The sequence below is a fragment of the Dermacentor albipictus genome, chromosome 1 (genome assembly GCF_038994185.2).
Source record: "Dermacentor albipictus isolate Rhodes 1998 colony chromosome 1, USDA_Dalb.pri_finalv2, whole genome shotgun sequence".
Taxonomy (NCBI): Eukaryota; Metazoa; Arthropoda; class Arachnida; order Ixodida; family Ixodidae; genus Dermacentor; species Dermacentor albipictus.
The window spans coordinates 300,225,893-300,252,036 of NC_091821.1; the positions used below are offsets into that span (position 1 = coordinate 300,225,893).

The 26,144-nt window shown below is 48.4% G+C and overlaps 1 protein-coding gene across 1 annotated transcript in view; it reads left to right on the forward strand.

The window, feature by feature from the left end:
- LOC135916812 (phospholipid-transporting ATPase ABCA3-like) overlaps nucleotides 1-26,144 on the forward strand; it is a 420,918-nt gene that overhangs the window by 228,923 nt on the left and 165,851 nt on the right. The window contains exons 12-14 of the mRNA XM_065450250.2: nucleotides 11,314-11,508; nucleotides 17,859-18,112; nucleotides 19,610-19,735. Coding sequence (XP_065306322.1) covers nucleotides 11,314-11,508; nucleotides 17,859-18,112; nucleotides 19,610-19,735 — 575 coding nt within the window. The remainder of the gene's footprint in view (nucleotides 1-11,313; nucleotides 11,509-17,858; nucleotides 18,113-19,609; nucleotides 19,736-26,144) is intronic.

The window sequence follows — 26,144 nt, forward strand, 5'->3', positions numbered from 1 at the left end:
ACAACCAAACCTACACTTTTCCGCTTTCATCGTTAAGTCGACTTTAAACGTACGAAGCCTCGCATTCTTGTCGTAATAGACTTTGGCGTTCTTTTAAGCTATTGCCATGTTCTTTCCGACTAGTTCTTGGGTTGCGCTTAGCCGTTCCAGTAAATTTAGCACGTATTCAACCACTGTTGGACTCTCCCCTCTTTCCTCCCACATCTCTCTTAACATTCTCAGTGGAGACCGGAGTGTCCTCCCATACACTAGTTCTGCTGGTGAGAACCCTGTCGCCTCATGTGGAACCGTTCGCAAAGCAAACAAAGTTGACGGCAGACAGTTCTCCCAGTCCTCCTTGTGCTCGTAACAGAGCGCACGCAAAACTCGCTTAAGCACCGAATGCCGCCTCTCTACACTGTTTGACTGAGGGTGATAGACAGAACTGTGTATTAACTTTACCCCGCATTTTTGCAAGAATGTGGAAGTCAGTGCGCTCCTGAATACTGACCCTTGATCTGCCTGAATTTCGGCTGGAAACCCAACTCGTGCAAACACTGTCAAAAGCGCGTCTTCTACTTCGGTGGAGCTGAGCTCTTTCAAAGGGATTGCTTCTGAAAACTTGGTAGCCGGACACAGCACGGTAAACAAGTACCTGTAGCCTGATTTTGTTTTTGGAAGAGGCCCTACCGTGTCTATTACAAGTCGTCTGAAAGGCTCTGTTATTAAGGGCGCTACCTTCAGTGGAGCCTTCCATGTCTCTCCTGGTTTACCAGAACGCTGGCAGGCGTCGCATGATCTTACAAAGTTTTCTACATCTTTGAAACAGCCAGGCCAGTAGTATTCCATAAGCAATCTTTCCTTTGATTTGTTTATGCCTAGTTGGCCGGACCACCCATTTCCATGACAAAGACTCAAAAGGTCCTCCCTATACTTAGTAGGTATGACTAACTGATCTAAAATTCTACCCTTTCGATCTCTGTAATGCCGATACAACAATCCTCCTCTCTCATGTATCGTTACGTTGCGCCTAGCAACGTCTTCTTTAGCCGTGTCACGTAATTTAGCTAAGCTCTCATCATTCTTTTGCTGAGCTGCCAGTGACTCTCTATCCACGCGTAAGAGTTGATCAAAGTTCTTTGAGGCCGGTGATAATAACGACCCTGTCTCGCTTGTGAGCGCGTCTACTTGCTCTTCCTGCAAGCTAGAACTCTGACACTCTAGTGCTACGCTCTCATTGAGCTGGTCAGCTGGCAGGCTCTCCTCAACTGTTCTTTTGTCCCTCGGGCCTAGCTCGGATTCGGGTATTGAAGTAATCCCCTTTTCTGCTTCCACTGGAGGAGCTTGAGCATTTTCAGCCGAAAGCGCCGCGATCTTACGAGCTTGGCCTCGGGTCAATACCTGTACTATGCCCTCTCCCAGTTTGAGCCCTCTGTCACGCAGTAACTGATTCGAACGATTCGAAAAGATGTAGAGATACTGCAGTGACAAAAATTTGGAAACTGCAGCCTCAGTCTCTAGCTCCCCGAATGGTCCACTGATTTTGACTTTGGCCATGGGCAGACACACGCTGTGTTCTACAACCTGTTTTATCCATGCTACTTCTCCGGTGAAGTCATCTACCAGCACGTAAGACGGATGGACAATGTCCAGCGTGGCGGCACTGTCTCTTAGCACTCGGCATGGTTTTCCATTAACTTGCAGGTCGTGGAGATATGGACTTAAAAGTTCCATATTCTCATCTTTTTCCTCCACGTAGGAAAAAACTACGCTAGACTTCTCGCAGTTTACAGCTATATGTCCCAGTTTGTGGCATTTGTAACAGCGAATTGGTCTAACAGATTCGAATTTTCTTTTCTGTTCTTTTTGTGCGGTTTCTCCGTTAAGTTTCTCCTCGCTCTTTTCTGCGGGCTTTTCCGCCATGTCTACAGGCTCTGATCGTCTACTTTGCGCACCCTTTTTGAACGGAAATGGTTTCCGCGGTCCATTTCGACCGTGCCAGTTTCCCTCCTCGGCGTTCAACTTTCTACGGGTTGCGTACTCTGCGGCTAATTCAGCCGCCCTTTCCACTGTGTTTACATTACCTCTGTCTTGCACCCACAGTTTCACAGCTTGGGGGATGGTTTTGTAAAACTGCTCTAGACACATGCATTCAATGATCATGTCTCTGCTGTCCTACGCTTCCGCGCTTTTAAGCCACTCGACTAGGTTGGCCTTTAAGCTATATGCAAACTCCGGATAGCCCTCGCTATCTTTCTTGCCTGTGCTCCTAAACCTTTGCCGAAAAGCTTCGGCTGAAAGGCGGTATTTCTTCAGGAGACTAGCCTTAACTTTTGCATAATCATATGCATCCTGCACACTCAATCTGGCGATTACTTCCGCCGCCTCACACGGCAACATAGACAGCAACCGCTGTGGCCATGTACTCGGGCCGAAGTTCATCTTTTCGCAAGTCCTTTCAAAATTGCATAGGAATAAGCCTATGTCGGTCCCGACCTCAAATGGCTTTAATAGCCTGTCCATGCGGTACGATTCTGCCTCACTTGATCGACCCAGAGCGCCTTCACTTCCTTGAGACAACTCCAAACGTCTGCTTTCAAGTTCAAGTTGCATTTTTCTTAACTCGCGATCTTTATCGCGTTCCTCTCTTTCTCTTTCCCGTTCTTCTCGGTCCCGTTCTTCTCTTTCTCTTTCCCGTTTCTCTCTCTTTTTGAGAAGTTCCAATCCCATTTCAATATCTTCCTCACTGGCCTGATTGGAAATTAGCTCCAATAATTCCGATTTGAGCATTTCCTTGCGTACATCTAGGCCCAGTTCCTCACCAACAATCAACAACTCGTCTCTCAGCAGTGTCCTTAACTCCATGACTGCTGCTTTACTGCCTTGATTCTGCTCTCTAAATCTAGCTAGGAAAACACAACCTAGCTAACACACAACAATCTAGCTTCCCTACTGTTCTAAACAGAACAACCACAAAATGAAGCCTAGAGAGTCAAAGCAAAAACCAAGCACTCACCGCAGATTCAGCACCATGTCGCAAAGTCCATCCCACCGCTGTCAGCCAGTTGTCAGGATTGGGGGCTCAATGCCATCGCTCGTGGTCCTTTGCAAAGATTGGAGTACGGCATGAATTCGAAGGTAGCTGGCCCATGCCGTCGTCTAACTTATTTACGCTGAGATCGTTGATGAAGTGAAGAACTGCTTCTCATCGAGAACGAGGAAAAGGGTTTATTTACAGAAATTAAATCAGTTTAACATGACTGCTTGAGAAAAAGAGTATCAGTCCAACATGACTGCATGAGAGAAGTGACTCAGTCTAACATGACTGCTCAAGAGAAGTGTCCCCAGCATTCGCACAACAACAGTTTTTATACACTCGGTCCGCCGGCCATACGAGGCGGCGACTGTTCGTTTACTCATCACCAACTCGCCGCTGCTCCACAGATCAGTTTACGTACACAAAGGCAACCGCGTTCTGATGCCCGACGCCGGCGTTGGAGGGGCGCCGTTCCGGGAAGTATCGGCGCCCATCGAGGGTAGCTCGTTGTCTTGCGTCTGGACGAGCATGAGAAGCCCCAAAATACGGCTTCCCCACGGCAGCTTGTCCATGCGTGTCATATCTGGTCCACGTTGGGGAACTCCGAAACCATTGTTCACACACCGAACTCGTCCCGTCACAATGTCGATGGGGCTGGAGGAAGGCGGCGGTTTTCAGCACAAAGGCCGCTTCTTCGAACGCCTCCTAGCTGCAGTGACGGAGAGGGTGCGGAATGCGCGTCTTGCCCCCTTGTCGCAATTGGGTGGCAATCTTGCTTTGTAGCTCGCCATTCTTAACAGTAGTTAGGTCGTTGTCTTCCGTAGTTTAACGAATGCCTTTTGTTCACTGAATAATTTTAAGTTAACTTAATCACTCTCAAGTTTCGACGAGGTGTGCGATAGTACTCCTTACTTCCATTTGGAATTACCAAATTTCCTCCTAACCGGAATAATCTTTATAAAACAAAGTTTCATTTAACCCTTTATACGGGACTCGCTTCTCTGCTGTTTACAACTTCGTCGCCAGTTTTCTTGATCGCTTTTTACGCTGCCCATTCTGCCATGTGCATGCTTCTGAGGTTTTGATATTTCTCCAGTACTGCCACCCACTAATTCAACCCTGCTTTGGAGCGTTTCTTCAAAACTAATATTGATCTGCACTTCTCTGACTGCTGTGGTTGTTTTACGTGGGTCTCTGTAATGCCAAGCGGCCCACCAACCTTTAGCGAAGTTCGAAACCTCACATGCAGATCCTCCCACTTTTGGCACGGAATGGCATTTGCGAAGGCCTCGCGCGGGCATCATTACCAGTTTCCAAATTTCGCGCACCGCCTCAATGTATTATAACCATCAAAGTGCTATGTTTTACCTCAGTTCCACGACTCCTTTATCACATTTTATTGGAGAATATTTGATTAAGACATTTTGTGCACTTATACGTTTACGATCCTAATTTTCTTACAATGGGTATTACTCGTTGAATAATTACCGCCGAGGTTACTGTCTGTTCAATAAAAATAATATTGCCGGAGTTCTTGGTATTAACATTGGGGCAGTTCTTGTCGCTTCATTGCCGCTGCTGTTCAGATATGTCTCTATAATCTTCCAAGTTGCCCTCTAAAGGTACTGCGTCGTCCACATTCATCAACCCATTGACTCTCTGCGCATCATGTTCCCGTTGTGGGTGTAAGATAAATCCAAACGTTAGTGAACATTTTCGTTTTGTATTAGCATACTAGCTTGCCGAGCTGCAACTCTACCAGTTCTCTCTCCTGCTCTGGACCGTCCATTTGCGAACGTATCACGCCATGCATACAGACAAGGCCTGCACAATATGCCCCCACAGCCTCCTCTGCCTTTGTCACAATGCGTTTTTTTTTCAGTTGGTAGGAAAGTTCGCACTCCATGAGAGCCACACCACGGTGCCCCATCTTTCCAATAATACTATTCTAGCTCTGCCGTAGAAAAAGATTTTCACTACTAACTTCTACATAATAAAAAGAGAAATATGATGAAATCAGTGAGCAGAAATGAAACTGTTCATTCAAGTAAACAAATCTAAAAACTGTCGAATGGTGTTCTAGAGGAATTAATGAAGCTCCGAGAGAGTTACATAGCTCGCAACGAGAGGCCACACAGCTCGGGCAGTCCAGGCACACGGCTTCGGCCAAATTTGTCGTTGTCGTATCCCTCGAAGCAGTGACTACTGCTCTTTCTTCTCCAGTAAAATGATCTTGCCGGAGAAGAAGACCCCTCCCGGCGACCTACGGGCAGAATAGCACAGGTGCATCGAAGTAAGGCTTTAGTTACTGAACGTGCACAATTTCGAGTCCTCGGCGGCGCTTATCCGAATGTGGCTCAATGGTTTCTACAAAATAGTTCACAGAAGACGTTTCTCTGACTACATAGTAGGCATCCTGGTGTTTTGAAACGAGTTTGGATGAAAGTCCAGGGCTGGCAGCATGAACGCAAAGCCAGACTAGTGAGTCAGGGGCGTATGGTGAAGGAGGAGTAGGGATATCCCGATGGTGATTCTGTCGCTGCTGATCTTCCGAACTAAATGTACGGACGACCTTTCCGCACTCTTCCGCATGTGCAGCAGCTTCGGACAGGATAGTAGCCTCAGTTTTGTCAGGGTGACACGAAAACATGGTATCCATTGTGCAGGAAGGCTCGCGTCCGTAAAGAAGAAACAACGGGGAAAATGCCGTAGTGGTTTGTGTGGTGGTATTACAAGCATACATCATGGAAGGGCAGGGCGCGGTCCCAATTCGTCTGGTCAGGTGCTACGTTCATGGCTAACATATCGCCAAGAGTGCCGTTAGATCCCATTAGTTTGCGCGTGGTATACAGTAGTAGAACGGTGAATTAAGTATCATTGCTTGTGTAGGGTTTCTATAACGTCAGAGAGAAAGACTGTCGTTCAGCGATTCTGTGAGGGCTCCATGGTGAAGTATGAGGTTAAGCAGAAGGAACCAGGCAACATCACGCGCATATGCGTTGGGCAGAGGCCAAGTTACCGCGGAGCGCGTAAGGTGGTCTGTCGCCACAATCACCCAGTGGTTGCCGTCTGAAGTACTCAGAAGGGGCCCATAAAGATCAACGCCGACGCAGTCAAAAGCACGTGCTGAGCAAGGCAATGGTTGCAGTGGAGGAGCTGAGGAACGAGGAGTATTCTTGCGGCGTTGGCAAGTGAAGCAGGAGCGGACTTATTGGCGGACGAATTGGTACATTCCGCACCAGTAATAACGGAGTTGCAGGCGCACGTATGTTTTTAGAACTGCTACATGCGCGCATGGAGGCTTGTCGTGAAATGCTGCACATGTGTCCGAAACGTAATTTCTGAGGGACCACGAGTAACCACTTGCGGCCGTCGGAGCGGTAGTTGCGGCAGTATAGAAGCCCGTCACGAACAGAAAAGTGGTGTGCTTCGCGATGCAGGAGAAGGTGCTGATGGATGTGAAAGAAAAGCCAGCGTAGAAACAACCCAGCGATCCTTCTGCTGCTTCGAAATCATGTTGGTGGTGGAAAGTAGGGCTCGCATATTGGTACGTTTGGATATTTGGACTGGCCTGACACAGGGGAGCGAGAGTGGACATCCGCATCCGAATGTTTACGGCCAGGGCGATGCACTACTGGAATATCATACATATGGAGGCGGAGCGCCCATCGAGCAAGGTGACCTGAAGGATTTTTCAGAGACGACAGCCAGCAGAGAGCACGGTGGTCAGTTGCTACGTCGAATGGGCTGCCGTAGAGGTAAGGATGGAATTTAGTTGTGGCCTAAATGATAGCCAAGCATTCTTTTTCCGCAACGGAATAGTTGGTTTCCGCTTTCGCGAGTGTGCCGCTGGCGAAGGCAACGACGTATTCATCGAAGCCAGTCATTCGTTGCGCTAGCGTAGCGCCAATGCCGACGCCACTGGCATCCGTGTATGTTTCTGTCGGAGAACCTAGGTCGGAATGTCGGAGAACCAGGGGTGACGTTAGAAGGCGAGGCAGCGTAGTGAACGCGCCATTGCAAGCTGGCGGCCAGGCCGAGAGGTCGTGGCTATCCGCGAGAAGCTGTGTCAAATGTGCAATTATGGTAGCGAAGTTACGGATGGAACAGCTAAAGTATAAGCACAATTTGATGAAGCTGCGGTTCTTTTGTGGTCTTCGGCAGTAAGAATTCAGCGACGGCTTGGAGTTAGGGTGGATCTGGGAGCACACCATCTTTCGAAGCAACATTGCCGAGGATTACCTGGCGGGCGGCGAAGGGACATTTCTTCAAGTTGAGCTGGAGTCCAGCATCGGCGAGGCAAGTGAGGAGGCGTTCGAGTCGAATGAGGTGAAAAGTCCGGGGAAAAATGACAACGTTATTGAGATAACACAGGCATGTATGCCATTTGAGGCCCCGGAGGATGTTATCCATCATTCGATCAAATGTGGCAGGCGCATCACACAGGCCAAAGGGCATGACAATAAATTTATATAAGCCGTCAGGCGTAACGAATACTCTTATGCCTGACGCATAACCAAGTCGAAAGTCGAAGGATGAAAAAAATTTACTGCCTTGCAGGGAGTCCAGTGCGTCGTCGATGCGGGGAAAAGGATTGACATCTTTCCGAGTTATCGCGTTGAGTCGTCTATAGTCCACACAAAAACGAAATGGCCCATTTTTTTCTTTTTGACCAGCACTACTGGTGAGGCTTACGCATTGTGTGAAGGTTATATCATGCCGCGTTGGAGCACGTGCTCCAACGTGCTCGTCGACTTCACGGCGCTCCGTTGCGGACACACGGTATGGACGCTGGCGTAGTGGCGTATAGCTGCCGGTGTCGATGTGATGAACGACTGTGGATGTATGGCCTGAACATTGTTGTTCAAGATCAAAAGAAGTACGAAATCGTTTAAGGAAGTCGACTATCTGCGCACGCTGACTCAGAGTGAGGTTGGGATCAATAGACTGAGCAAACGTTCTGTCACATGCCAGCTCAGACGCAGATACAGTAAGAGCTACGGCGTCAATAACCTGAAGAGAAGTCGAGTCGTCAGACACGTCGTGGACAGAGCTCACGTCAAATTCGTCAGCAGAACCGTGGCACTCGCCATGGTGCAAGCTTGAAGGGCACGAACACAGATTCAGAACGTAAAATGAGCTGGAGCACTGGTGAATGGCAAGGAGAGCAAAGGAAAAGCAGGAAGGTATGACGGCGTGGTGCAAGTTTAGACGGTGTGAATAGAAATGTAGAATCGTAGAAAGCAGCATAGTGAACGGGCACAAAGGTGGAAGAGAAAGGAGGAATATCTGTGTCAGTGGCTACAATAATTCGAGCAGAAGATAGAGGCAAATCTTCACAAAGACGGCCGCAAAATGGAGCCAGCGCTACTTCTGCACGGGCACAATCAATAACTGCGTGATGACATGAGAGTAAGTCCCATCCTAGAGTCGCATCCATCATGGTGCATGTTCCTAAAGGCTGAATTGGCTCAGCACTTGCTGTACGTAGCGAAATGGCAGAAAACGGCGTCGCTACTTTTCGGAGCGTATGGCGAAGCTGGCCGGCAGTCACTGACACTGCGACACCCGTGTTGACAAGTGCGTGACCGGCGATACCTTCGGCGTAGAGTTCAATGACGTTCACAGGTAATAAACGAGAGCTTGAGCAGTTCGATGAGATCGCAGTTATTGCCTACGGAACAGCGCCTTTTAGTTTTCCTCCACAAGAGGAGGGCGGCGGTTAATGGGGTACGGCGAACGTCGACGGGGACATGGAGACGGACGAGTGCTGAAGTTTTTGGGAAGAGAAGAGGATGAAGCGAATGGCGGAACTAGTAGAACATACCGGGACTGGGAGTGAGGAGCATATTCCCTTGTGGTCTCGCAGTATTGAGTGGGTACCAGGTCCGCCAGCGGCAGAATCGTGCCACGTGGCCAGCAAAGCCACACGCGTAACAGATGGGCCGGTTGTCTTGGGTACGCCACGGATTTTGAACAGGGGGCCCAGGATGGGGTGCACAAGGCTGAGCCAGGCACAGGGGTTGTGGAGGCGCGCTGAAGCACCTTCGAGGATTGCTGTTCATAGCTGCAGGACGCGACGTGTAAAAGCCGCTTTTTGGGCGTTTAGCGCACAGCTACAGGCGGAGGTCATGATCATCGGTGCCACTGAAGACTGGATGATCTAGTTGACGTAGAGAACGGGAGCAAACGATAGGTGATGCCTGGGCAGGAGCGGGCTGCCCAGCGTCCTCAGGCACGGCAGAAACGGAAAGGAGCGTCTGGCGGCGGAATTCCAGGTCGGTAAAGGACCCAGCACATCTACAAAATCTGGAGCAATTATTGAAGTTCTCAGAGAGTAACACAGCCCGCAACGAAAGGTCACACAGCTCAGGCAATGCAGGCACACGGCTTCGATCAAGCTCGTTGTCGTCGTCTTCCTCAAGCAGTACCTACTGCTCGTTCTTCTCCAGTACAGAGCTAATTGGCTGAATAAGCAACTCGAAAACTTACGGCCATAGTTCCTCTGGAAGGCACGTCCGCTTCCGTCAGCCTCACTCAACAGAGTGATGCCGGCGAGGTGTCCCTGTCTCGACTATTGGAGCTCCCGGAGCACCGCCTAGTTCTGGAATAGCCAAGACACACGGAAGCCTTTCTAATTGCTGGGCATGGCACATGAGCTCCGACACCCATCAGAGATTGGAACAAGCTCAAACTCTGCATCTCGACGAGGCCACGGGCGAATGGTTCCTAAAGCCAAGTGCACCCACATGTAGATAGCAGGAATTAGCCGCATGTGGTCCCTCACCTTAGCGCTCCTGCCACCCTTTGCTGCCACTAGCACATCCCGTCACGACGCACTGCGGAACTGAAGGCCGTTGTGGAGGCTGCTGTCGTACCAAATTATGTGCCTGGCCAATAAGAACTGCATATGAACTTAGGCTGTGCACCGCATTCTCGCGACCGCTTATCCAACCTGCTAAGCATCCTCGGGAGAAATATTTCTGTACACAGCCGCATTTAGATTGCGTGTCAAGTCGATTGCTGGTCACTCCAGGGTACAAGAAAACAGTGTATTACACGTCAGCAAATGCTTTATATTTCCGGGACCTTCTCTGTATTGGCTAGACCTTTTGAACGGCTCGGAACTTGTATCCCTCGGTCCGCTCGACCATAACAATACAACTCGTCAAATTTCGTTTCAACTTCGCCGCTTGCCAAAGTCAACCTCGCGCGTTTACGTCTCAAGAGGCAGTTCGCGAGAGGCGAGCCCAAACGCGCTCCCTGGTTACAGCTCTTATACTCTACTACGGAAAGCTGGCAAGCTTGGTTCTCCCACACGAGCTAGACGCGGCGGCATGCCTGACAATACCCACACTTTGCGAGACTGCAAGCAGGATAGTTTTATTCAGCTTTCTACCTCACATACACCCTGACTCAGGTCGAGTAGTTGACACGCTAGTCCTGGACCGGCATCTCGACTAAATATTTCTCTTCCCTACTGCATTACCTCCCTTACCTGCCATATTGAACTTAAGTCTTCAATTAAGTCAGCTCCCTCGCTTTCTGGGTTGCGCACCATTGTGAGCCTAGAAATATTTACGAGACCGTTCTACCGCGGTCGTCAGTGAACTCTATAAGCGTTTCAGATGCATGAAGGCCCGCTTGCAAAGCAGAGCCGCATGGGTGACAATGGTTAATGCGTTCAAGCCTTGGAAACTTCATTGTCCTGACGGGTTATCCTATTGGTGTGAGTCGATATGTGTTGAAATATTTACAAGCAGCAAACTGCCCAAGCTACGAAGAATATATATGCTGACAGGTGACTGAAGTTATGCCAGTACAAACCACTAAGATGGCGATCTGTTTGTAGTTTACTGTAGCGGCGGTTTCACACTGGTGGCTAGGCCTTCACCTCGCTAGATCAATAACGAATACCACGAAGGTTATGAACGCTAATCCTCAGAAGACCGCCAAGGTATGGCTGAACTTGCAGTCAAGATGAGATGTGGTGATAGAAAAGTCGTCAGCACGGTTCACTTTCCGTAAAGGCTATATACACGGCAGGCATTGCTATATATTTAGCCTATATTGGGCATGCTGTGAGCTACCCTTGATCATTGACAGCGCAGACTTGGACAAAAGACAGCGGAAGTGGCGAAGAACGGAGGCGAGCGCGTCTCCATTTGTCGCCTCCTTTGCCGTCCTGGTATCGACAGGCTGTGGGAGATTTAGCCGTAAGCCACAGCCCGCGCGTTAAGACTGACTTCCCTCTTCTCATCATTTTCACATTTTTCTCCAATGGCTGCCAACCGCAGCGTGGAGGCGTGGCACAACCCTTACGCTACACTGAGTCGCGAGCTCGCACTCGCGGTGTCGTCGACGGCGGCACTGCGCCTGCTGACGGGCGACCAGCGGGCGCGCATTGTCGCCCGGGCTGTGATCCGCGATGTCAGCGAGACGCGCTCGAACCGCACTGAGGATGCAGATGAAGAGTTCACCGAGTATCTCAAGTGAGTGTTTCTGCGCATCACGTTATCCCAAATATTTCCCCATGTTTTCGAGTTTCATAGACGCGGAACATTTAGGAGCTTGAATCATAATATTGCAGACGCAATACGAAACGCGATATTTGTTTTTTTTCCAGTGAAATGCTCTGAAAAATATAGGACTCAATTTTCACTGTGAATTACTACTCAGCTGCTGTCTTGACGAAAAGTGCTTTGAGCTTTCTAGCGCTTATTTGCACTAAGACACTGGCCCAGTACTTGCTGTTTTCTGTGAAAATCCTGTTCCTAAAATCGATTGCCTCTACCGAATGCCGGATATTACCTCTTGAAGGTCCCACGCAATAGGACACAATCGATACGCCAAGCACTATCTATTTACTTCCGATGAGCTGCATTATTGTCCAAAGACACGGGAAAACGAACTTGCTCACTCTAGGACACAGCTCGCTAGCTACCCGCACAGCTGCTGTTATGACACTTGTTCTGCGCTGCCTTCTCACTTCGCTACTGCATGCGAAGTCAGGAATGTGTGACAGCACTGGCAACACCCTAGGTCTGTTTTTTAGGGAACACCGAAATGAGGATATAAAATGAAACTGGAATGCTACCGACAGTGGCAAGGCAGACGAAGTTAGGGACCGGGTGTTGCTGTAAGAAACTAACAGTAGCATTCACTTGACATTTATTTATGTTGTGTTTTTATTCTGAGCAGTAGAATACATCCGCCCCATCCCCCCTCGCCCCAAAAAGTTTTGAGTTTCACTACGTTATAGCTTTATGATTACATTTGCGCTATGTAAATGGGAAATTAGCTAGGCCACGAAAACTTGCTAGAAAAGGTGTCCATCTAGCCTGCGAATATATATATATATATATATATATATATATATATATATATATATATATACTGGCAAATGTTTAAGCGTTTCCAGCCATTTAGTGGCTAGAACATAGCTTCTAAAATTAAATAAAACGAACCTGAAGGATTGTGGAGGCACCCATCTGTTCTGATATTTCTTCCATGCCAAGAAAAAATAAGATACTTCCGACAGTACAGGACGACGATGTTCACAAAAATTGTATTTTGGTTCATACGAAAAAAAGCAAACTGCGTTCCCACACCTCAGTATAAGCTTTCACATGCAACATTTATTATAGTAATGTGTTCGCTGAAAAGTCAGGACCACTCTACAGAGTTTATCGAAGCAGGCTTTGTAGAATGGGAAACAAAACAGCATGCAATATCGACGTCAGTGCACATTACTACAGTGCACTGTAATACTGCTACTGCCAATCTACACAACCATGCACCAAGGAGATAGACAACTGTCCCAAAGCTTTCCAAGCTGTCGCTGCTTCAGCACGCATGAAGAATGGCTGTGTGTTGCTTTTCTATATTTTCCTTTGGCATTTAATCATCGTGCGTTTATTCACTATGAATGGAGATGAAGTGGGCCTAGTTGCGTGGTACCGTTGCTCACATTAATACGCTGTGCTTGCACCCTTAAGCAGTAAAATGCTCCTCCACTTACATACATATTCTCAGAACTGGAACGAGAGAAAACGGGCGCAACTCGTGATAGTCCGAAATTTTTTCTGATAGCTGCGTCGAATGAAAGAAGCAGCGCCTGGGACCAAGTCCTGAGATTCAACTTCTCGATAACATTTCTGCTTATTTTCGTAGGGCATGCATATGCGACCTGCGTTGCGCAGTTTTGGTTTGCACACTCCAAGCAAGAATGCAACGCATAGGCTCTGAGAGGCGCGATGAACGCGTTGAAAGGCGAAACTACATGAACAGAGGCAGAACCCATCTCACGATGACTGTCGACGGTGATGCGTTGTGACTGAATGAATGCGACATAATTGCCGCCGCTGAAACCAGTTGTGGACGAGGCTTGTAATGCAGCGGGACTCCTCTTTCGCGCTTCCCCATGAACACTCGGCCCCATCTCGATCAGCTGCAGCGAAGCCTGCGCATGGCCTCCAAAACACATGGCGCTCCGGTGCGTGGCAAACGCTGAAAAACGCGTAAGACGGCAACCTCGCACCTCACTCGCGCTTCTTTTTGCGCACGCTGTGCCCTATAGTGGCCGGTCAAGAGAAGCCCGCGCGTGGCTTTCGATATCGGAAGCATGGCGCGTACCCGCCGGGGATGCTCAGTGGCGATGGTGTTGAGCTGCTTAGCACGAGGCCGCGGAATTGAATCCCGGCCACGGCGACCGCATTTCGATGGGGGCGAAATGCGAGAACGCTCGTGTACTTAGATTTAGGTGCATGTTAAAGAACCGCAGGACGAAATTTCTGAAGTCCTGCACTACAGTGTGAGTCGTAGTCAGACATTGGGTTTGGCACGTAAAACCCCATAATTTAATTTTTGAAAGCATGGCGTGCTGGTGCCGGCGAAGGCTGAAAACTGTTCCCTCGTTCGGACGCACACTCAGTGACACATACCCAGAGACCCAAGTTGGCGAGTGGTTCGTTGGTACTCCGTGCATTCATTACGCAGCTCACTCGAGCGTTGTCGCGAAAGCCACTTTGAAGAGCAGCACACAGAAAGTGCATTCATGGAGAAGGGTTGAAATCTGGGCCAGTTGGCACATACTTGAACGAAAAAAAACCAGTCAAAAACACAAAGGACAAGAGGAGAAGTTCACACCACAACGACTGGTGTGGTGTGAACGACTGGTGTGGTGTGAAGCTCGTGGCGCAGCATGGATCGTTGATGACGAGGAACGACAAGGAGGAAGTCAGGGCCGTCAGGGCTGATGTTGTGGCGGTAGAGGCAGCCTTCGTGCAGCACAAACATGCGGCACGTACCGTCAGCGTTGCCAGATTGCACTCCGGCAAAGATGGACTGCAAGGATTAATGGCGTTGTTCAGCACGCCTGTCGGTCATGTCAGTAAAAGCCATCACGCAGGTCATCGGATCATGCGCAACAGGATCAGGGAGATCCACGGGGTGACGAGAGAGGCAGTCAGCGTCCTTGTGGAGGCGTCCATTCTTGTAACTGACAATAAATGAAAATTCCTGGAGCCGCAAAGCCCAGCGACCAAACCTCCCGTCGGGTCTCAGAGGGAAGACAGCCAGCAGCGTGCATGGGGGTCTGTAACGACCGAAAACGCCCGACCGTCCAAATATGGCCGGAACTTGGCGACAGCCCAAACTATAGCCACGCACTCCCGCTCGGTGATGGAGTAAGTTCTCTCGGCAGGTGACAACAGGCGGCTGGCGTAAGCTATAACGCACTCTGTACCATTCTGTTGGACGAGGACAGCGCCTATGCCATGGCCGCTTGCGTCAATGTTAGTTCAGTTGGTGGAAATGGGTCCAAGTGGGCAAGTATGGGAGGGGTGGTCAGAAACCCGATGAAAGCGGCGAACGCATGAGCCTCCTCCGGGCCCCATGAGAATGGCATGTTCTGTCTGGTTTAGAAGACTTCTCAAAGGCCGAGCAAGATCGGCGAAGTTTTTGACGAAACGGCGAAAGTAAGAACACAGGCCGACGAAGCAGCGCACGTCAAAAGCAGACCGTGGTACAGCAAAACTGCGTACGGCGCGAACTTTTTCCGGGTCTGGTTGAACACCGGATGCGTCAACCAGGGTTCTCAACGAGGTGATCTGACGGTGCCCAAATTGACACTTCGTGGAGTTCCGTCGGAGGCCGGATTTTCGGAAGAGTGCAAGGATGGCAGCGAGTCGGGTAAGGTGGCTGCCGAACGTGGGGGAAAAACAATAACGTCGTCAAGGTAACAGAGACAGGTGGTCCATTTGTAGCCTCGCAGAAGAGAGCCCATCATACGTTCATATGTCGCAGGAGCGTTATATAAGCCAAAGGGCATGACTTTGAACTGATATAAGCCATCCGGCATGATGAAGCGCGTCTTCTCGCCGCATCGAAGATCGATGAACGAGAAGTATTTAGCTTCGTGCAAGCAATTTAAGGCGTAATCGACGCGTGGTAGTGGGTAGACGTCTTTTCGCGTGATATTGTTTAAGTAGCGACAGTCGACGCAAAAACGCCAGGTACCATCTTTCTTTTTCACAAGCACAACAGACGAGGCCCAAGGCCTGGCTGATGGCTCGATGACCCCTTTGCGGAGCATTTTATCCACTTTAATTGGATGACTCCACGTTCAGCATGCGATACCCGATACGGACGCCGACGAATAGGATTCGTGTCTCCAGTGTTTATACGGTGGTGAACAACAGATGTTTGGCATAAAATCCTGCCGCCAAAATCAAAGATGACAAGGCCAGCGGGATTACTACAGCCGATCGAGCCTCCTTACCGACCATTTAAGCAGATCGGGATGAATTGTTGGGGCACTTTCCGAAGTCAACATCCGGAAATAAGTGGATAGTCGTGGCGACGGCCTACCTCACCCGCTTCGCTGAAACGAAATGTCTGCCGAAATGTAGTACAGCCGAAGTGGCGAAATTCTTTGTCGAGAACATCCTGCTGCGACCTGGTGGCCTAGAAGTCTTCATCACCGACACAGGTACCGCCTTTACAGCAGACATCAGCCTATTCATTCTGCAGTAAAGCCAGACAAGCCACAGGAGGACAACTGCCTACTACGCGCAGACGAATGGTCTTTGGGAGCGCCTGAAAAAGAACCTCGCCGACATGCTAGTAATGTACGTCGACGTTAAGCACAAGACGTGGGATGCGGTCCTGCCGAACATAACCTTCACTTATAACACAGCACTCTGCAAGAAACAACTCAAATAAGGCCGTTCAAGCTGGTTTACGGAAGGAACCCAACTCCGACTGTCGACGCTATGCTGCCGCACGTCACCGGCTCAGAGAGTCTCGATGTCTCTAGAACGCCGAAGAAGCCCTACATCTCGCCCGTCTGCGCATCAAGAATCAGCAGAGGACCGACAGCCAGCACTACAATCTTCAAAGACAATACGAGCCTGGCGATCATGTTTCGGTTTGGACCCCGATACGCCTATGAGGACAGCAAGAAATTTTGTGACGCTGGTTCGGGCCCTACAAGTTCATCCGACGAATTGGCGCAGTCGACTATGAAGTCGTGCCAGATGGCACTTCACCATCACAGCGGCGCCACTCACGACATGAAAGAGTCCATGTTGTGCGACTTTAGCCTCTGGCACCAGCGCTAACTAACTTTGAGAATTTGCATAGCTGAACTTTGTACTTTCTTTTTTTTTGGACTGCGTTACTTTAGATTTTGTTTCTTTGTTTTTTTTTACTTTTGTTTATTAAGTGCCCTTTTGTTTTTCTCCCTCCTGTTATGTTTTTAAGATCGGCACGATGCTCTATGAGAGAGGGGCATTGACAAGCGTACTTCTTTGTATTTTTATAGTGACCGCTTTTTACCGCCTGTAGGCTCTTTCCCATGGCGCATACCCACTTAAGGCACCTACCTACTTAAGGCACGTACCCACTTGATCGCCACCGTCGTCAACCTCTTCAGCGCTACAAATGGCGCCAGCTACTTATACATGCACACTCAATAGTAGCTTGTTCATCTGCAAAAGCAAATATTCATCGAGAAAAAATAGCTGTGGGTCCCATAGTAACAACGAAACTAGAGTGTCCTAAACGGAACCACCCCAGTGCCGCCGCTCAAAACGCATGCTCATACTTTCGGTGTTGTGCAGCACCTCATTCACCGTATCTGTAAGCTGTCGTTAAATCAGATCACTTTTTCACGTTAAAAATGGTTTACCTGATCTGTTATCGAATAAAAATAGGGAAATTGGAATATTTGGCAAGTTTCCGCGTTTTTTTATTTAACTATGCAGGCATGGATACTTGATGAGCAGGAGGCAAACTTGCGCATCGCTGCGACAGATATCGCGCTGAAGCAAACACATGTGAAAGCTATCAGCGAAAGTCGCTCTGCGACGTGCGTGGCAGAGCGATTTTTCTCGCCCCAATCGCGCCATGTGGAACAGCCTTAAGAAATGCTATCGCTTAGCGCGGGAGGCGACCGTATTTATCGGAAGTTTCTCGAATGTTATTGATGGTTCGATCTTCTCTCTGTGTCACGGAAGCTTGTGTAATCTGAGTGCATGTGCGACACGAATTGTGCAGAACTTTCTGGTAAGACACGTGAGCACCAGTGATTACTGTGGAGCCATCGATGACTCATTTATAAAAGCCGACGTCCTTAACTGGCACATCAGATTTCGACTATAGATGCTTCGACAATCGCGAACAGTGTTCGCCACTATCATTGCGCTTAGAGTGTAGCTTGCTCTTCTTGGCACAGGTTGCCCCAATAAAGAATTAGTTTCACCATTTACAGTTTTGCTCCTGTGTTCTAGACCGTCACTACAACGTGACATTATGATCAACACTTTCGCGCCATTCTCAGGCGGAGCTTCGTGACGACGCTCCTGCGCACCTTCCTGGTGCCCCTGGGAGCTGCACTCCTCATGGCCACCCTCGTTCTGCTACCGATAGCCGAGCGAACCAGCGGCGCCAAGGATCTGCAGTTGATGACAGGCGTCTCGGGGGCCGTCTATTGGGCGGCCAACTGGGTGTTCGACTTTTTCGTCTACCTGTTCGCGTGGGCCTCCATCGGCGCGCTGGTCTCTTTTTACCAGCCATTATTGCTTGTCACGAAGTGTACGTTCTGAGTACGAGCTTGTGATGAAAAGCCGTTTCAACTCTTACCAAAAATTACAACATGGAGGGGGTTGTGGGGGGGGGGAGTTTGCTTTACGTGAACCGCGTAACTGCACGAACTGCCTTTTGTGTCATTGGCATTCGTGTGGTCATCAGTTTTTTTTTGTTGTTGTTGTTGTTGATTGTGCGCCGATAATAACCTAAGTTTAATCGAGCTGAGGAGGATGGATGGAAATGACCGATAATACACTTAAGCCATATAGGCCATGTGTGGTTCTTGTTTGCCGCCAAAAAGAGAAAAAGAAAGCCCCCGAAAGGAAGATTCACCGTGACTTCCGCGCCAGCTATACCAAAGCACTGAAAGATAAACTTAAGTATCTACTATTCTGTGTACCCCAGGCATGTTCAAAGGCAGGCCTTTGCATTTCACAAAAACGAAGATGTGGTACACCAATTCTCCGGAATTGGGAATGAATCAAATTTAAATTCCGGGGCTTTGTATGCCAAAATCACGACCTGATTAGACGCGCCGTAGCGGAGGACTCTGGCTTAATTTGCAACACATGAGGTTTTCTAACGTGCACCCAATGCACGGCACACAGACGTTTTTGCATTTCGCCGCCATCGACATGCGGCTGCTGCAGCCGGGATTTGATCCCGTGACCTCATGCTTAGCAGTGCTACGTCAAAGCCATTACGCCACCACGGCGTGTCAGTCGTCTTTCTATTCCCTTAAGCGACAATGGAAACAGCAGGTATTCCTTGCTTCACTTCTAGGTGAATTTCCAAAACGCCATGGTATTTCCTCCCTTTCCACAGAACTTTGCATAATATGGCAAGGACAGCTAGCAGAGGGGACAGAAGAGAGAACAGAGCGCTAACGTCCTTGCGCTATTATTTAAACTTGAAAGCATATTTTACCGACAAGCCCAATCCTATGCCCGTCTTAATAACAATAACTTACGAATACACAGATAAAGTCAGTTTTTACAGCACTCGAACGTTAGAATTAGCTCGTTGGGGCATGACACTGTTATTAGGCTGTGACTGTTGCGGCAAGGAAAGGAAGAGTAGTCCAAGTAACTAACGTTTCAGAACAGACGGGGTAAAAGCCCCGTTCCGAAACCGCTGTCGGGCTTCAAATAAGCGTCTCCCAGAAAATGCTTAAATATGGCGCCTCCCACGCTGAGAGCGACAGTTGATGACCATGGTTACCAAACAAGACACTGGCAAATGGCCATCGTTGGCGACAGCGTGATATTGACAGGCCTTTGCATGCATTGCACGCAAAGTGTTACCACATAGAAAGCCTGCACCATGTCGTACAGCTAGAGTCAACTTGTCAATCAGAAATACGCCTAAGGACACCTTCTCTGTGAGGACATGTTAAGTTTTGGTAGATCGAAGAACGCAACGGCATACCTATCACGGATGCTTGCGCTGTTGCACTGCCACACCGGTGCACATGCTCATGCTATAAGGGCTCGTGTTTCGCAGTCTCTCTGCTGGTGGTGCTCGTGGCGTTCTCGGGACCTGGAATATTATTCACCTACGTCGTCTCCTTGTTTGCCAAGACGCAATCTGGAGGATTCACTTTCCTCATGCTCGTCTACGCTGTCGGAGGTATGCCGCTTCTGGGAAGCACTTTTAAAATGAAGCCACATGTTGAGTAACGGGTACCTAACAAAGGAACCGTACAGTACAGAAAGTTAGAAAAAAATTACGGTTATGCGCACAATGTCATAAAGTGAAAACCAATCATAATTGTGTGACTTTCCAGAGTCGCAACGAAATTGAAACGTATGAAGCGAAATTTCAAAGAAAGTCTATTTTCATTTTTGCGTCATATATTGCAGAACATTTTACAGAAAAAATTACATCCCTGCTTTGTTTATTTTAAGGAGCTGCTCACCAGCTCTGATCATTTTGAGCTGACAAGCGCAGTGCGTATACAATGCGTGCTAACCATCGAGTCTGCTAAGTGTTATATCGCACCGCGGAAAGAGCTGACATTTCAAACAGAACGCCGTTTGCGCTTCTACTCGCGGGCGCCGCGCTCCAATCGGAAGGGTGACGTACACGTGCGCCTACGCACAAGTGTCTGTGTTATGACGTCGCTCATAATGACCCGCGACACTAGGATAATTGTTCAAGGCAACATCTGGTTTTTGGGTAATCTGCTGCTCCAATAGACGAATTAAAGTTCAGAGAAATAATAGGAGACACAAGCCGAATCTCTGCGTGTCTCTGTTTTGCTTCGCAGTGCCACAAGAGAGATGTACTTCCGTTTCGTTGCTCCACGTCGTGCTGTCGCACGCGCGGACATCGAAACTGTGTCATTTTCCACCTTGTTCCAGCGTGCTATCCTGTTCTGTGATCCACTCGGGTCTGCCTTGATATTCGCGTAGCGCTCACTTGTACGGCTAGTCAGGTGTACTAGCGCGCAGCGCGCACAATTGTGCGCTGCGCGAAACGAGAAAAACGCAGCAGCTCGCGCGCGACGCCATCAGCAGAGGTACGCCGCGTGGCAAATAAAGCGAGGAAAGAATAGTGAAGGCGGGTCCCGGGGCGTATGCGTCACGCGATACTGGAGCTCCCGTGTGGGAGAACGCAGGAAAGGAATTTCGCTTGCGTAGGCTAGACGAGGCAAGCGGAGAGAGCGTTTCTCTTGACCAAACGCATTGACAGTGGCCTTCGCCGCCGCAAATCATGGGTTCCCGGCACTGAAATATTTGTATCTCGGCGATTACTGAGCCAGTGTGAAAAATTATTCCGGCAGCACGCTCCCTAGAGGGCACGTAACAACTTCCAGCGTATAACCGAAATGAACTGTGGCCTGGTGAGGGGCTCTTTAACCCTTCACTGCACCTTGTTGCACTTACGCAACATTCCGATGAACGGCGTGAAACCCAGAAGCGAAGTCCGTTTAAAGCTGCCTGAAGGCGTTGTTGCATTTCCGCAACATTCGTCTAATAAACGCGCCCCTTTGTGCTGCCATCTGTGCTCATCCTTCGCATCTTCTACCAAAACAAACGTGGTGGAGTCAGCGCGCGCCCGCGAGCAATGGTATGGATAATTTGCCACTTGTAAATGTATTTCTCCATAAGCCAAAGCCCCCCCCAAAATTCTTGCTGCACATCCTCCTGACGCTGTAAATTAAAAAAAAAACATTCTTATCTCGAAATATTTTGTTCCTGGTTGCGGAACGTTGCTATGTTGCGCAAATGCAACAACGTGTACATGGTTTATTTTCTTCGGAAAAGTTAAATGGCTTCTAAACACTTTTATGGCTCAGCAATTCCTCCTGATAGTGAACGCAGGGACCATTACAGGAGTGCCGACAACCACGAGTGTAAATTCGTTTCGATTCAATATGCGTGCAAATTGTTTTCTGGTCGATTTTTTTTTTTCAAACGGATGCGGTGCACCTGCACGCTGCCGTGTCGCGTCTTCACGGGCACAGCCTTACGTCTGTGCTTCTATGTGCCAAATTTTGACAATAACGCGAAAACACTGCATTGCTTCCTGGATGCACGGGAATCTGCACCACGTATTGCACGAAGTGTGGGAACCACCTGTGGTGCACAAGCAAGTACAATTGCTTCTTTTTGTTCCACACTAAATTATAGGTGCACCAATGATTGTCACGTGCAAATAAACATCCGAGTATGAATCGCACTAAGTCTGTCTTTCACATTCAACTTCTTCTTTACTTGCACGGTGTTGCAAATGCGCAACATATGCTTTTTCTGCACATTCAAAAAAGAGAAATTCGCTAAAGTTAGTTTCCATGACAGTACAGCTACTGTTATTCTTCCCTACAACTCCATGAAAATATTTTGAGGAAACAAAACATTCTGCAGTAAAGGGTTAAGGGATACTGCGAGAGTGGCGAGCACTCCGCGTGCATGAAACCGTAACTCAAAGTATACCAGTTCCACACATTGCATGAATTTTCCTGAATGGTACAGTATTTGTTTGCTCTTTAACTTTGTCGATTATTATAAATTTATTATGTGTCTGAGGGTGCTCGCAGCTGGAGGATGCAAGACATTTTGGACATGCTTAAGCTCTGCAGGTTTTCTGGCCCTGTCGAAGTTGTTGCTCTGTAGCTCTCTTATATATGCTGGTAACTCCAAAGCGCAAAGGTGGAGATAATGCGAGTTTGGTGGCAATCAATACGCAAACTCACAGCTCACGACAGACCCGGCTGCATGAGTGGACCATCAAGTGCGTTGAGAATAGTAGCGATGATGACTCCAGTAATATTGAGCCAAGCTCTGCACTGCACAGAAACACTTTTAGATATCGCCCTTCTTTCGATCCTTGCTTTGCCTTGCACGAATGCTTGAAAGGTATGCTTTAGTAGAGGGCACACAAGGTCTCAAGGTCACATACATGAGCCGTAAGCTTTGCGATCATCCCGTTTGCGTTACAGAACGATGCTCTGGTCGTTTCAAGAGCTGCAACTGAGCCTTCCTTGTATACAAAAATAATGTAGAATAGTAAAGTCCACAGTCACAGCTTGTGCTACAAATCAGCAGAAAGTGACTTCAATGACCTCCCGTCGCAATCCCTATGCTACAAAACAAACTCGGTCGGGGTTCCGCACGGTCAAAAGATGATAAGAACAAAAGCATGACGGAAACGAGATAAAACATGTTCGCTCGCGTTAATGGTTCTTGTGTTTCATATTTGTGGGGGTAATTGTTCTCAGAATTTATTTATTGCAATTCCTTATACGACAATTTGCAGATGTTTTTTTTTATAGGGAGATAAAGCTTTCAAGCCTTATATCGCACTATTTGGGTGGGCAATGAACAAAAGAAATCACATCGAACAAAAATGTTTGACGTGGCTTCATTGGCAACACATCCCTCTCATAAGTGCATGTCTTTCTGGTTTTGTTATTTCATCATTAAGCTTACGGATTTTTTTCAGGTTTCATTAATTTTGATCATTTGCACAGGACAAGGACATAACTGAGTCATTTTCCTGCTTTGGCATCTGTGTGGCGTGTTGGGAAACTGATTTGGAAAGCATATTTAGCGCCATAGAACAAGGACAGAAGGGAGACGACACCACAATGCGCTATGTCTTCCCTGTGTTTTCCCCTTCGCATTTACCCTAGCGGGGCGTAGCCGGCCAGAGACGCGGTATTCCGGCTTAGCTCCCCGCTTTTCCTGTCCTTAAATCTTCCCTTCCTCTCTCAGCCAAAAATTGTTTTATTGCCGTACCTGACAAATACGTAGCTGTACCTTTCACTTTTACGCGCAAGCGTAACTGGCCATCTCTTCAAATCGGCGGTGTCTAGCTGAGGGCGCGAAGCAAGCGTACGAGGAAGGCGCCTGGAGGCGAAGAGAATGGCGCGCCGGGGAAAGGATGAAGGAGCGAGCTCAGCACGCTGCAAAGTACCACCATCTAGAGCAATGTGTCCGTAACATTGAGGGGAAGTGGGGATGAAGAAACGAGGCGAAGTGCCGCGGAGGAAAGAAGGCGGATGCACTCTGCGTTGACCTCCTCTGGCAGTTGCTACAGGTGTTCTTTGCAATGGATGCGTACTGGGTTCGCCTCGTGGTAAGATCGTCGTCGCGCGCCGTACGCTGTGTGCGGTTGAACGCGTGCGACGGTGAGCCGCCAGTGGTGGCTCAATCTCGCGTGCACGAGGGGAGTAAGCACGCCGTATTCCGTCGCGCGCATGGCACCATGCATGCACCGGGGGACGGTTGGGAGGGGGGGGTGTCGTTGTACTTCGGCAGGGCGCAGTCATGTGGACTTTATCTTGAAAGCGATCTGGTTTGAGGGCACACTCTAGGTGGGCCGACAGCTCGTAGCGTTGCGTGCGCTGTGCTTTCGCCGCTCATTTTGTGTTGCCACTTCGCTCACTACTGCTCCCGCGATTCCTCGTGCCATAGTTTTGGCGGCGAGTGTCCGGGTCATCGAGCGTGAAGTGTTCATGTTTGCCTGTGCGTGCTGACACCATGCTACGTAACTTAGATAGTAAGGAAATGTTTACAACGGGGCGTTCTACTCTGACGGCTGCTGCGTATTGGACGGGCGCGCGAGCCCTGTCTTGAACAGGGTATGCGATGCGGACAGTAGGCGCCAAGGCGTGCCAAAGGCCTATAGCGTCGCGTTAGCTATAGCACCCATAGGCTTGCACGTCGCCCGCGTTCACGAAGTGAAACGACACTTTTTTACTTCACTATCTTAGGGATCGGTCCACATTTTGACGTATGGTTATATGTTCATAATTTTAAATAATCGCGCCAATTTTAGATGTAAGAACTGCGATCCGATTGTGAGGTACGCAGTGATGGGGAAAAAGTGTCTACGCCCTGATGATTAACATGTCAGGCTTCTGTGCTAAATGTTCTCTGTTATAAACCGGTCGTTGGACAATTCCTTAACGCGAACGCGTTAAGTACCCTGTGTCGCAGAAAATAGGGCGTCGGCGTCCCGCGTCTGCAGTCTTTCAGTGAAACATTATTCCGGAACAGCAATACCCAACCACCCAGGCCCTCCGTGTAGGCAAAAGAAGTTACTGAACTAAGTGAATTTCTCAACGTGAAATGCGTCAGAAAAATTATGAAGTACAACTTACACGCAACCTCCAGACGTGATAGCGTCGGATTGTAATTTGAATATACGAAAAAACATAATTATATGGCGCGGAAACTCAACACAAACACCTTTTCAAGTGATTCTGCCATATATACAGCGGCGCGCCCGGTTCCTTGCAACATCTCTAGATGGCTCTCGCCTTCCCGCATCGTGGCCCACGCAAGAGGCTGCGTTTCCATCAGAAAGATCGCCTTCGTGCATAGCGTTCACCGCCAGCGCTTCCCGGTAAAAATTACGGTTACGTACGCTGCAGTTCCCGGAAAGCGTGCGAAGCAGTCATGGATCTTTGAATCCTGTCGCTTTCCACTCGTAAGAGGAAACTTTAGCTTGGGCCCAACTCCTATGCGGCCTATTTAAATACATGTAAAACGCAAAAACGCTTTTCTGAGATAACCCCGGAGCAATTTTGATGCAATTTGTTGCATTTAAGAGAGAAAGTTAAATTCTAGTAAATTTTGAAAGCAAAATTTTGATTGAGGACATGAGTTTTGTTGGAAGAATTCCCAAAAATTCGGAAGTTCATAAACAAATAGAAGCACAATGTTTACAAACGAATATCTCTCCATCAAGAACACATATCACGGTTCTGAAAACGGTATCTATGAGATCTGTTAGCGCAAGCTCTTGGGCCAGTTGGTGCATGATGAACTTCGAAAAGGGGGCACCAGCGAAACACAAAGGACGCACACACTAGGAAAAGGCGTTTGATACGGACGAACGAAACACAAAGGACGACCGTCCTTTGTGTTTCGCTGGTACCCCATTTTTCAAGTTCATCCTTGAGATCATTCAAAGAGGACAAATTCAATGTGTCAGTTTGTAAATAAAGTGAATTTCTTATGTTGTGTACAAGGGTTCTCCAAAAGCTGTATTTCCATATTACTAAATTACTTGAGGTTCATGTCTTACATATCAGTATTGTCTGCTTTAGATGTACTATATTAGATGCAATTCGCATAATTCTGATATAAATTTCTTTGTGCTGAGTTCGAGTTGTCAACTTAGTAGTTTCGTTTTCTGATAGTTTGCAGTTTTCGCCAATTTGTAGTCAAACACTGACGACGCAATTGAGAAATTCAATACCAATGGTCACTAGAACTTAAATTTTTCTTTTAAGTACAACAAACCTTTTTAAGTTTGGTTCAGTTGTTGCCGACAAAAACAAATTCTCCTTTTACATGTATTTAGATAGAAGCACTCGAGGTAAAGCTTCCTCTTAAAGGGGCAGTTAACGCGTCCTGCAAATTGTTTTATGCATCGCGGCAAAGTGCTTGTTGATTTGTCATTGTACGCTGAAACCAACGTATCAACAATGAGGCTTGTTGGGACGGTGGCTTCAGAGACGTTCCTTGTTCTACTACTATTAATTAGAGTACGAATTCGTATGTTGATACAAAACTGCGGGAAA